At 42.2% G+C, this 13262-nt stretch overlaps 1 protein-coding gene across 1 annotated transcript; it reads right to left on the reverse strand.

The window, feature by feature from the left end:
- Positions 1 to 1704: 1704 nt before the first annotated feature.
- Positions 1705 to 7779, reverse strand: LOC127382298 (nuclear receptor subfamily 0 group B member 2-like). The gene is made up of 2 exons (XM_051613707.1): positions 7209 to 7779; positions 1705 to 1997 (listed from the first exon to the last, which is right to left on the reverse strand). The coding sequence occupies exons 1-2, from the start codon at positions 7777 to 7779 to the stop codon at positions 1705 to 1707; spliced, it is 864 nt and encodes a 287-aa protein (XP_051469667.1).
- Between the last annotated feature and the right edge of the window lie 5483 nt (positions 7780 to 13262).

A 13262-nucleotide genomic window follows, 5' to 3' on the forward strand; every position in this document is an offset into this window, starting at 1 on the left:
ACATCACTTGATCCATGGTAGTATTATTTAACCATTTTAACAAGAACCTACTGAAAACTACTAGCCTAGAGGCTTTTCATGGAAAACATCAGTCCAAAATCTCAATTTCTGAAAGGTCTGGTTAGCTTGTAACATAGGAAGGTGCATAGTTTTTACTGCAGTGGTTGTTACTTCCATGATCACTAGTACCCACAGGCTTAAGTGGTTTGTCTTGTTTGGGATTCCCTTTTTTCCTTTATTTTTGCAATTTATCACTCAGTTACCAAAGTGGGGAAAATATGTGTGGTATTCAGTCAAAACTGGTAGGTAGTAAACTCTTCATATTTAGACTTCTTTTTCCCTTGACTGACTTTCTTTTAAAGTCCTTTGAACATCCCTCTCTGTATATAAATATGTTGATGTGCATGTGTATATACAAGCTCTTTTTGTTTTGCTTTTAGTTTGACTTTCTGAGGAAGCACGGATTTAGCTCTTTGTTGTCCTGTCTGTCTACCTGTCTGTCAGTCCCCATTTGGTTTAGCCCCCTTGATAAACAAAACTAGATTGGATCCTCTTTTGAAAAAACTCAGCAATTAATTCTTCCAAGTTCTGTGGAAACCACTGGGAGAGGGATGGGACAGGAAGGAGATACAAATACCTTCTTTCACTGCCACTAAAGTAGAAGCTCAGTGGTTTTTTTAACCTGACAAAATGACCAGTCAACACATACATAGCTTGGCACCAACCCCAACACATGCTGCCTCTTCTCCAGCCAGAGAGATAGGAGACAGTGAGATGTTGTGGGACGCAGCACACTTGGAGGTGGAGACATGGAACTCTTGCAGTGAGAGATGGAGGAACAGATTGTACGCATCTGCAGAAAACTGTATTTCAGCATTTCTGCTGCCCAAGGAACATCTGCCATCTGTTTGGAAGGAAGTGAGGGTAATTATAAGAGGGTGCAGAGAGGGCTAAAGGAGAAAGTTCTTAAATATGTAGGAAACTGGGCTACATTAGTCCTGCTGCTTATGGCATAACACAGTATCTTTCAACCTTTGTTATTCCCATTGCGGAAACAATCCTGCATAATGACTTTTGTCCAGTCAAGAAATTTTTGAATCATATTGTTCAGTTTCTTAGTCAAGGAAGAAGTTTGTGAATAATGGGAGAGGTATTTAGTGCCCATATTTTACTGCAAGACTTAGAAAATAAATCTATAATAAAAGGGTTAGTAAGGTAGAGATCCATGAAGCAATTAGAGCCAAGGACTAGAGTTTGCAGTGGAACAGAAAAGGCATTTGGATCAGAGAATGACATCCCAGGAAAAGGAAGGATTTATACTGATTTTACCATTGATCAGCCTTTTATGTACGTGTTCATCTCCAATTGGTGATGTACTGAATAAAATTTACCACTGCCCCTTTTCCTGGAAGTAAAAACTTCTGGAAAGCCAAAAGCATATTGTATAGTTTTAAACAGCTATAAAAATGCTCACTAGAAATAATATGGTTGAACCTAGCACAAGTAGAGAGTATGCTGGTGCTCCTAGACAGTCTCTGAATGCATTAGACTAAAGGTTTTGAAAGTACATAGAATAATTCCTCTGCTTTCAGTTCTAAAATGTTTATAAAATTACTTAATCATACAGAAAAAGATAAATGTCTTACAAAGATGCATCAATTATTTGTTTAAAATGTGCTCAGATCATAAAACCCTCTCATCTCTTCAAAAATAGGTATTTGGGAGCACAGATGTCATGTGTTTCCACAGTGAGTCTGGCTTGATATATAGGGTTTCTAGGTGTAATACATTTAGGGTGGCCTCTCCTAGGATGGGCCTGAAGAAGAGCTCTTCGATTGCCTCTGCATCCACATCTCGAAGAGAGGCAATCAGCTGAAGAATCCAAGCAAACCTGTCTAGGTTTCTGTTGAACATTGTTGAGATAAAGTCCATCAAGGCTTGCTGAGCTTCCTGCTGCAGCATTTGTACGTAGGGGAGACACTTTAGGATGTGGCATCCTGTCAAAACAAAAAGTGAAATAATAAATCTTGAGTAAACACTTTCATCCTGTGCTCTTGCTGTGTGTCTGGCTTGCTAGCTCAGTAGAAAACAATAACAACATTGTAAACATACTTTTTGGAAGAAGAAGGTAAGCTTAGTTCAGTCATTTGAAGGAATATTGAGCAGCATTGTAAGCATATTGGAATCTAGCCCATTACATTAAATCCAGCTATGAAATGGTAACAGGAGGTAACTTTTACTCAGTACAGATGGTGAAGAAACTTTATGGTGTTGTCTACCCACCAGTGATGCTAAGAATGTAGGTGAAAACATTCCAGCTCTAATCTAAAATGGGTAGGTAACATCAGGAAGATGGAGGTGCTGGCTTGGCGCAGAGAGCAGGCTGGCAGCTCAAAGACATAGGTTTCCAGGTCTACCCAGCCCCATCTATTGTTACCTCTGCTTGCTAGACTAGCTGGGGCACTATGGTTGAACATGCAATCTAGGTATCTTCATGTACAGAAGAACATAAAGGTTCCTTGTGAGATTTATCATGACCCACAGGAGTAGGGTAAATAATTGTATTTCTTGTTTTTGTATTGCCTTTCCTCAGTCACTTCTGAGAGTGAGAGGTTTCGGCCTGATGGAGTCACGATCTTGAGTCTCAGTCACATACCTCCCATAGCACATGACTTCAAACTGAGGGTTATTGTGGGAGCCAGGGCCAAAATCAAAGGACATCCCAAGTTTATCCTTTGCCTCTGGTGGGATTGCCTTGTCACGTAGCTCTCAGGAACCTGTTGCTTCCTGTCCTTACTGCCTGAAGATAACCCCATCTATTCTTTCCCAGTATTGCTGCAGCCTGGACAGGGGTAGTTTTGCCTTCTGCCTCTCCTGCCTCCCACATCATATTTTAACCTATCTCCAAGCACACACTCCAACCCTGCTTAGCATCTTCTACAGTGATGGTTCCATACCTGCCTGGGATGGAATCTGAATAGCTTAGACCAAGGAGTGTTTCACACAGGATCCTTTGTTTAAGTGTGGGACCTTTTGCCTTCCTGCCTAGTGCCCAGCATTAGGGCAAAACCAAGCTGGTTGTGGTTTTTTTCCAGTCTGTGGCTGTCTGCCCTTTGTCAGTCTTCAGCAATTCTCTTCTCCCTAGACATCACTGCCAGAGGAGAAGAAGCCTTGGCAAAGCCTGCAACCAGTCTAGCCAGCAATGAAGGGTTTGGAAAAGCCATCTCCCCCGGGATTACTGCCAGCTGCAAGCTGTAAGAATGGTTCCAAGTGTTAGATTTTCATGGAAAGGAAGTTGTCAGGATTTTGTGTATTCAGGATGAAACTGCAATTGCTTATATCCTTCAAATGTGCTTAATTTCCTCATTTGGTCTTCTTTTATATGCAATCAAACACAGGCTTTAATTTACAAATAATGAGAAAATTCTTGTTCTGAGATCTGTTATAATAATACTCAGTCAAACACGTTTCCAGATGAACTGTAAAACTCTTAAGACCATGTCTTTTTTTATAGTTCTGTCACTGCCTGGAAGGAGTTTTTTATATATATATATATATATATATATATACACAACTCCATAAATACATGTGTATATGGCAGTGATACCAAAACAGCACTATTTTTCACAGTTCCCATCTCTTCACAGGGCAGTTCTCCATTGCTTTTCAGACAGTTGTCAATACCAGCAAGAGCAGTTTCCTCTCACTCTCTGCTGTTCATGCATGTTTGGTGAGACAGTCTGACCTGCTCCTTCCTTTGACTTATTACCTGAATCTTAGAGATGACCTTGCACCTGAGCCCATGCACACTTCGATTTCTCCAGAGCCTTAGCTAAAGTACCCTGGGATGAGCAAGCATGACAGTGTGTTCTGGAGAGTCTGGATTCAGTCGAAGCAGGGCTGCCTATTTCCCCACAGGGGTTGAGGACATGCTTTCTCCTTCACAGGTTCTTGCTGGCCTAGACATAGTCAATCAGTAACCCAGTCAGAGCCTCCCACACAGAAGTACTGCACAAATTGGGTTTTAGAGGGAGGACCTACACCCCATGCTGCCTACAAACCTGTTCCCAAAGGGACTTTTTTGTGATAGTAAGCACAATCTTTATGCCATAAGAGATCATCGAATGGCTTGCACTGGAAGGGACCATAAAAGTTCATCCAGTCCAACACCTCTGCAATGAGCAGGGATGTCTTCAACCAGACCAGATTACTCAGAGTCACATCCAACCTGCCCTTGAATGTTCCAAACGGTGGAGCATCTACCACCTCTCTGGGCAACCAGTTAGAGTGTCTCACCACACTCATTGTAAAAAATTTCTTCCTGATATCTAGTCTGAATCTACCCTCTCTTAGTTTAAAACCATTACCCCTTGTCCTATCACTACAGGCCTTACTAAAAAGTATGTGCCCATATTTCTTACAAGCCTCCTTTAAGTACTGAAAGGACACAATAACCCTTCTCTTCTCCAGCCTGAACCCCAACCGTCTCAACTTGTCTTCACAGGAGAGGTGCTCTAGCCCTCTGATCATTTTTGTGACCCTCTTCTGGACTCAATCCAACAGGTCCATGTCTGTCATGTGCTGAAGGCTCCAGAACTGGACACAGTGCTCCAGGTGGGATGTCACCAGAGCAGAGCAGGAGAATCACCTCCCTCGACCTGCTGGTCATGCTCCTTTTGATGCAGCACAGGTTGCATAGTTGGCTTTCTGGGCTGTGAGCACACATTGCCAGCTCATGCCCAGTTTTTAATCCACCAGTACCTCCTAGTCCTACTCTACAGGACTGCTATAGATCCCTTCATGCCCCAGCCTGTATTGACACTGGGGATCACCTCAACCCATGTGCAGGACCTTACACTTGGCCTTGTTGAACAGGCTCACACTTCTCCAGATTGTCCAGGTCCCTCTGGATGGCATCCTGTCTCTCAGACCTGTCAGTTTGGTGTCATCTCTCAGGTCAAAACCAAAGCTCTGTGTCATTTGTCTTGCCCCAGCACTGCCCCAGCTGTGCTGCTACAGCTGCATTTTGGGGCACCTCATTGAACTCCAACTCATACCCAGCTCTGGACTGCTCCATGCCTCCTTCTTCCCCTTTGTCTCAGCCAGTTGTGGAGGTCCTAACAGGAACAGAAGATACAAAATAGGAGCCCACATGTGCTACTTCATGATCCAGGAGAGAGTTTAGCATTGCCACTCTTGGTGGCTGCTTAAAATCCACTTAGAATTAGGATTTGGCCAAACATTAAGCTAAAACTAAGACGGCAGCTGAAAATGTGCTGCATGTATGCAGAGAACATGTTCTGAATTTGGTGAAAAGTGTTCAAAAATTATTACAAACAATAACCGTGAAACAACAGCTGTGCAGATTTGTTTGCAGCAAAACAGGTAGCTAAAAGGTGATTTGGGCTGTTTATAATCACTGAGTACCTTTCAGCCCAGAGTTAGACTTTGACTGTTTCAACTGGAGTCAATCCAGACTTATCTGAGGTCCTCCTAGCTGCCTTCTGCACCCCATAGATGTAAGTGCCTCCAGAGAGTAGGACTAGGGATTTTCCCTGAAACTCTGGACATTGTCTGCAGACAGTGTGAAGGGCTGCTGGGTGTCTCATACAGCACCCCCAGGGAAGCAGGAGGAGTTGCAAAGCACAAATCCAGAACATAACACCTGCTTCTGCTGCTGCTTTCTCCTTCATTAAGTGAAAAATACATTTATGCACAGAGATAATAAAAATTCCTGCTAGTCAAACTGTGTAAGCTGCTGCAGATGAGGGACTTTTCTTATCATCACCCTGGATGTAACCAGTGGTTTCTTTCAGCCTGGTTTTATCATGAAAACTTGAGAAAACAGCTTGCACTGAAACAAACTCCATTGGTTTGATGCTGTGGCACAGACACACAAGACAATACCAAACATCTGGATGACATTACATCTCGAGAATCAAAATCTGAATCCTATTGGAAACAAATATAAAGTCACTAGAACCGTCAAGCAGCCTATAAACCATTCACAAGAAATATCATGGAATAACTGAAGCATTCAAGTATCCTTTTGGTGCAGTCCCAAGTACAGCACAGTGCTGACAGGGCAGCCAAACAGCAGTGATTGCTGTGGAAGGAGCTGGGGATCCAAGCCAGAACAGGCTGGAGTCACTAAGTCTTTCCATTTACTTTAGTGGACTTTAGTGCTCAGCTGTTAATGACTCACGGGCTCCGTGGTGCTGACCCAGGCAACCTTCCTTCCTAAAGAGGCTGAACTTGGCACCAGCAATGGGAGGATGCAACCACTACTCTGAGCTTACTCCGTGACTGCTGTCCCAGGCATTGAATGTAGAGATAAGCAAAGAATAAATAAATAAAAGCTGTGTAATCTCAATACAGGTAGTTTGTTTGTAGGGTTGTTTTTTTTGCTTCATTGATGAAAAATCAGATTATATAGATTATTTTATCTTATCCAGTGTTCTTCCTACAGAGGAAGCATCTGTTAAAATAACTCTAATACTCACATAATGGATCCATGTACCATCTCTCCTTTGCTGTGCTATGGGTGAGGCTGCTGTGTTACCTTTTAACTGGAAATCAGTTTGAAGTGACACAGTTAATTCTTTATGACTTAACATTTGTTTAATAGAAGCTGTTTCAGCTTACAGCGGGTGACTACTGCACACATCCAAGGAACCACTTCAAGCAGAAAAACAAATTGTGAAATATAGAATTTTGAGAACATTTAGTTATATTGTTCAGCCTGGAGAAAAGAAGGCTTCAGGGAGACTTTACAGTGGCCTTCCAGTACCTGAAGGGCCTACAGGAAAGCTGGGGAGGGGCTTTTTACAAAGGCTTGTAGTGGTAGGACAAGGGGGGAATTACTTTAAGCTGAAAGAAGATAGATTTAGATTAGATATTAGAAGACACTCTTCACCATGAGGATGGTGAGACACTGGAACAGGTTGCCAAGGAAGTTGTGGAAGCCCCCTCCCTGGAAGTATTCAAGGGCAGCTTGGATCAGGCTCTGAGCAACCTAATCTAGTGAGAGGTGTCCCTGCCAATACAGGGGAGTTGGATGATCTTCAAGGTCCCTTCTAACCCAAGCCATTTTATGATTCTATGATTCACAGAAGAGAGGTGAACTAACCATCTTTCTATACACAAATGAAAAAGCCAAATGTCCTTCTAGGCACATAATCATCTACGTAATTTCCAGGAGGACTTACCAGAATTAAAAAGAATAATTCCTTTAACATAGGCATATTCTTTTGCACTTATGTCCAGGTCCCAAAATTTCCACAATAAATTCTTCATCTTTTGAACTTCTTCTAAAGATGCTCCCACTGATGAGCTTTCCAGTTCTTTGCTAGCTGTCAAAGGCTGATTGAGGAGAATTTTTTTCAATAAGCTAGGAGCTGAAATCTCTCTCAGGTCAAACTCCACCCCTTCTTGTGCCAGGCCCACAACAAAAAGAGGGGCCCAGTTCTGCTCTGTGAGGACAACCTGATCCTCCCAAGGCACATGATGGAAAGAAGGCAAGTTTCTAATGAAAGTTAAAGTCTTCAAGAGCACTTCAGCAGCTCTTCTGCACGTGGCTTCTGGTGTTTTCAGGACAACTCTTCTGTCCATACAAGAGCAGCCTCGGCTTCCTGTGGAGCAGTGGTGACTGCGATACTGCTGGTGCCACTTGGTCTCACTTCCATGCTCTTTGTTAAGGATCTGGTACAGGATGCTCTTAGTGTGGTGTGTCTCACACTGACATTTCTCAAATTTCTCAGCTGACACCTCGCTATCCATGGAGCCAAATGTGTCCTGTGGGACACCCCAGCTGTGGCAGGAAATGGTGTGTGTGGAGCTATGCAACAACAGCCTGGGACAGCATTTCTGCCACACAGCCAGGCCTTGTGTGCTTTTTATACACACCAGCCACTGAAAAGTGATATGACCCTGATCTGTAAAGTTCCTTGAACTTTATTTACACCCATCTGTTTCGAATGAGGCGTGTCCCCAGGCTGCCCTAGGCATGTCCCAGGGCTGCCCTAGGCGTGTCCCCAGGCTGCCCTAGGCATGTCCCAGGGCTGTCCTAGGTGTGTCCCCAGGCTGCCCTAGGCATGTCCCAGGGCTGCCCTAGGCACGGCAGGGGGCTGCTGTAGCCCCAGGGGAGCAGGAGCTGCTCCTTGCTGTGCCCCAGTGCAGACAGGCTGTGCCCAGCCTTCTGCCACTGTGCCAGTGGCTCTGTGCTGCTGCCACCAGCAGTGGCATTTTTGATGGCTGTGTAACATGGATGTCCTGCCCCAGAGGGGAAGCCCAGAGAAAACTGTGAGGCCATAAGTGAAGAAGGAACAAGTTGTCTGTATTTTTATGGACACACTGACCTTGCCCTCTAGGTAATGGAGAGCTCAGAAATGCATTCATACTTAGGAACGATGCTGTGGTACCAGACCCTTGAGGAGACACTTTCATTTCTTGTTAAAAGGAGTCACCTGAAGACACTGTGGATGTCCATAATTGTTTTTCATAGATCACTCAACAGTGATTATTCTACACAGTGTAGCTAATAGGACATGACACCCATGTCAAGGAGCTCAGAGATTAAAGCCCCAGGGATGGAAATCCCATTTATAGGAATGATTTCACATTCCTGGGGGATCTGAGAGAAACTTTAGAGACAGTCAGCGGCTATAGCTCATGACAGTGTTATCTCCTGCATTTCACATATGGCAATTTAAAACACAGAACATGTGAACTCCTCCCAGACCTGCTGTGTTACCTATTACATATTCTTCATACAAGCTGTGGAAATTAAACTTATGAAGAGCAAAATGGCAATTCATACTGTTGTACGTATGAACAGTGTATGTAGCAGAGTAAGAAATGAATGCTAGAATTGTCAGCATTCTTCAGTCATCATCAGGGATCATTAAGTAGCAGGAATTCAAGGAACTTAACATTAATAAAAAAGAAATTCATACTTCCAGGTTTTGTTACTTCACACTCTCTTGCTTGCTTATAGGGGAAGACATGCTAAGTTTTTTCCACCAAGCATAATGTTCATGCATTCCTACCATCTGGGATTTTATCATGTCTTAACAAAAAATGAACATTAAAACAACATCTTCAAGAGCTTCTTTTGGTAGATCTGCAAGCCCTAGGTGTGTAAAGGCCATCCCATCAGATGCACAGCCACAAATTTATCCTTTGCTACAACTGTTTATTTTTTCCATGCTGGGCTATTTTAAAATTTGCATTTATTTACCTCTCTGTGATATTTATGTTGCAAAATTTCCCCCTTCTGAGGAGACAAGAAATGGAGGAAGAGAGATGACTGTTCCAAAGTAAAGCAATTTAGAAGTCTGGTGCTGCTCAGGTGCAACTGTCACTAACAGTGAGGGTCAAGGGGGCCCAGAGCATTGAATATCTGATGGGATTTACTTGTCCACTTCTCCATCCATTGAACAGCTCTCTAGTGGTGTCCATTGCTGGGCTATCAAAGAGCTCTTTAGGTTAAGTGTCACAGCAACAAGGAAGTCCCCAGAATGTTCTGTTCTGCTTCTCACTGTGAAACTCTAACTGGGCTGAGGTTCAGCAGAATGACCTGCAGCCACAGGGCTACTGTCATCTGAGGGTCTGCATGAGCTACATGGACTGGCTGATGGCTGTACCAGGAAGGGAGACTGGGCTTGCAAAAGTCATTCTCACTCAGAATTTGCCTGTGAAAAGAAGTTCCGTTTCCTAATTGTTGATGAGAATAGTGGTGTTTCAGTAATCTAGGTAGGAAAGTGAGCTCTGATAAACCCAACTTCACTACTCCAAGGAAAAAAAGTTTGACTTCAGCTGAAATCAGCAATATTCCACAGTTCACCATCATTTCACCCTTATGGTTCATGTTATCATTCCACAGTTCCTATTAATTGTGTTAATTCCTATTAATTTAATTTATTAAAGTTCTACTTCAGATTAAATTAGTTCCTTTCCTTTTTTTTTTTTCCTGAGACATGCATCAATAATATGAAGAGTCCTGATATCAATAATATATATATTTATGATACTGTTTCTCTTTGTCAGAATTTATTTCCTTTGCTTGTGTATAGTTCTAAGAGGCAGAAGCAAATTAATTTATTTTTCTAACAGGAATTCCTGGTATATAGTAATAACTTTATGACTGTTTATCAGAAATACAGAGTAAAGGTTACTGCCTCAGTGCAACTGCTATGGACACAACATCAGCTTTTCCTGAGAGAATGATTACTTAGAATTATGAGTCAATATTGAGTTGAAACAAACTGGTCTGAAAAGAGCTCTCTGTGCAGCTTGATTTTCTCAAATGTAGAATAGCAGCAGCTAAACCTGCTCATAAATTAGACAACGGTTATTTTTTCTTTCTAGATCTTCCCTATAGAATGGTTGAAGCCACATGCACCTAAATCATAGAATCATGGAATGGTCTGGGTTGGAAGGGACCTTAAAGATCATCTAGATCCAAGCCCTCTGCATGGGCAGGGACACCTCTCACTAGACCTGGTTGTTGAAAGCCCCGTCCAACCTGGCCTTGAACAGTTCCAGGGACGGGGCATCCTCAAGTCTGTATCAAGCATCTACAGTCTTGCTGCAAGTAGCAATGTTTCTTACTTTCAAATGCAAAGCATACTATTCAAAAAACAGTCATTCTGTCAGACAAGAAGTCTCCATGGACTTTTGGTCTATTTTAGCTGTTTCTAGCATGATGATTTGAGAATTGTGAGACACAGTCACATCAGTGTTATTTTTTTCTGTTTTGTATTTATATACTTTATTACTGTTTCAGGTAATATACACTTAATATAGCTCTTCATCTTTGTTTAGGTGATTCACACATGATGCAACCTTTTCCTAAAATGCCTGAATTTCTCAAGTTTGTAAAAACTGCCTGCCAGGCATAGATGATCCCAGGCTTCTACCCTCTCTGGCCAGTGTGCAACAGCAGGGACAGTGTAATAAAGTCAGCGAGATGAGAGATACTTTTTACTATCAAATATGCAGTGACACATTCTTAAATATCCTATTGGGTCCAAAAGTATAAGACAGGAAGTTTTTTTGGCCTTAGCCAAATCACCTTAATTGACCTAAGAGAATACTTGGAAGTCTGAAGAGACTAGTCAGATAATATAGGAGCTCAAGTGGCCATCTCATCCTTACCTTGGCAGTAGCCAAATGTGAGTACTTCAAGAAGAGTGTATAAGATATATACTACTCTCCTCAGGAGGACTTTTCTTGCCTTCAATCATTTGCAGCTTAGGGAATTCCTGAACCAGAGTGATTTCATGCATTTAGTAACTTTCAATTAATTTCTACCCAATGGTCTCATGCAGCCTGCTCAGGAAGCTACATGTCAAGGAGATCTGTGGGTGCTGTGTGTGAGACAGAAAAATGATCAAACATGACATTCAGTGCATCTGGTGCCTTCTTCCTCTTGCACTGGGGGAAAAAAGGAATCAGTCAATCCTTGCTCACTCTATAGCTCTTTTGTATAAATCTTGTTAAGACTCCAGCAGTCATAATTTGTCCAAAATAAAGAGATGTAGCTTCCAAAATTGTTCTTTCTTACAGTGGTACCATGCCTTTGATCATCTTGTTACCTTTCTTTGAACCCCTCTTGGTCCTGTATCTTTTCTAAGATATTATTTAAGAGGAAATGGGGAAAGTATCAGAACAGCACATGGTATCTAGGACTTAGGAGAGCACAGATTTATATAGGGACAGAATGAAGTTCTGTTTTATCTTTCCCAGAAGTCACTCCTGAACACTGAGCTGTTGTTGCCATGAAACTGTCACAGCCCCCGAGTTTTACTCCTGAGTGACAGTAATCAGTTCAGTGCCTCTCATCTTTGTCAGAAGAGGAGTCAGGAGTGTTTTATCTCATGTGCATCTTTTGCCATATATATACACAACAAACGCTTAATTTCATGTATAATGACACCTAGTCAACGATTTTCATAAAGCCCTTCTGCAATTCTTCTGAAAGCCCTGGTCTTCCTCTGACTAATTCTGAATCATCAGCAAACATTCATGTTCTGAAACTTTGAAGGTCCTGTTCTTCAGAATAGTTCCTGCTGAATTGTTTAAAAGACTGTAATAATTTAACTGTGCAGCAGGAAATCAGATGTTGACCTTGCAGCAGAGAGTCCGTATATACAAGTATGTACATGTTGGACTATATATATTGGTGCACAATGGATATAGTAACTGAGTTATTACTAAGCAGGGATGTGAACTCTCCTACTTTTCTAAAAGGTGAGTCTGGAGGCAGACACATTTCTGGAAGTGAAGAATCTACCACAACTATGTCGTATGGGCTACAAGGAGGAACCACTCTCCTAGGAAGTTGACAGCAACCTTTTGGAGGTCATTCTGTCTGATACATGCACATATTCCTTGATTCACTGATCTCTTATCTCTCTGGTCTCCTGTGCAAACATTTAATTGGCCTATAAACACCTGTATGGCTTCACAACATTATTTTCTCTGGGAGTTTTCTACATTTTGTTTTCTGGGAGGAGCTGGGTGAATCTTGTGTCACTGGTACTTTTTGAGGGCACCTGACTTTGCTAACAGCCTTAATGATGACAAAGGAGACAGTCATAAAACCAGTGTCTTTCTAGAAGGTTTCCATATCCTCCTTTTCCTCTGGCACAGACAAGTTTTCTTGAACAGTAAGAGTATTAATTTCTCAACTAGAGGAACCAAGAGCTAGTTCAGACTGCCTGCTTTGGCTAGGCAGATAGTGGGAAGTATCATCCCGAAGTTGAAGCTTGCACAGCTTTAAAAAAGCTCTGAAACAGTGTCTTTAGCTTATGCTCCAACAGATAATGCCATGGCAAGCCAGGATTTCCCCTTATATCTTAAGGAAAGGTATGTAAGTTATACATCCAGTTAATTCAAATGTTTATCTTGAAGTCAGTGGGTGAACTTCTCATGTGACTGAAGTTAAGCATGCGCTTAAAATACTTTGCTTGCTTAGGTCTGGTAAAATCATCATCTTCTTGATGATAGCCATTTGAAGAGAAGTAGGAATAAGAGAGTGGTGGCTGCTCCAGGAGGCCCCGCAGTGAAATGTCCGTTGCTGAAACCAGACCTATTTCAAACTCGCTTCTGGTGATTCAGATAGAGAAGAGAAATGCCTCTGAACTTGTTTCTCACATCTTAACCTGAAGTAGGAGCTCTGAGAAGTCCCCTTCCTAAAAAACTACCCTAGGCATCTACATTTAAATCAAGATTTGCTCTTCTTTGTCTGTAAACACATT

The sequence above is a fragment of the Apus apus genome, chromosome 3 (assembly GCF_020740795.1).
Source record: "Apus apus isolate bApuApu2 chromosome 3, bApuApu2.pri.cur, whole genome shotgun sequence".
NCBI lineage: Eukaryota > Metazoa > Chordata > Aves > Apodiformes > Apodidae > Apus > Apus apus.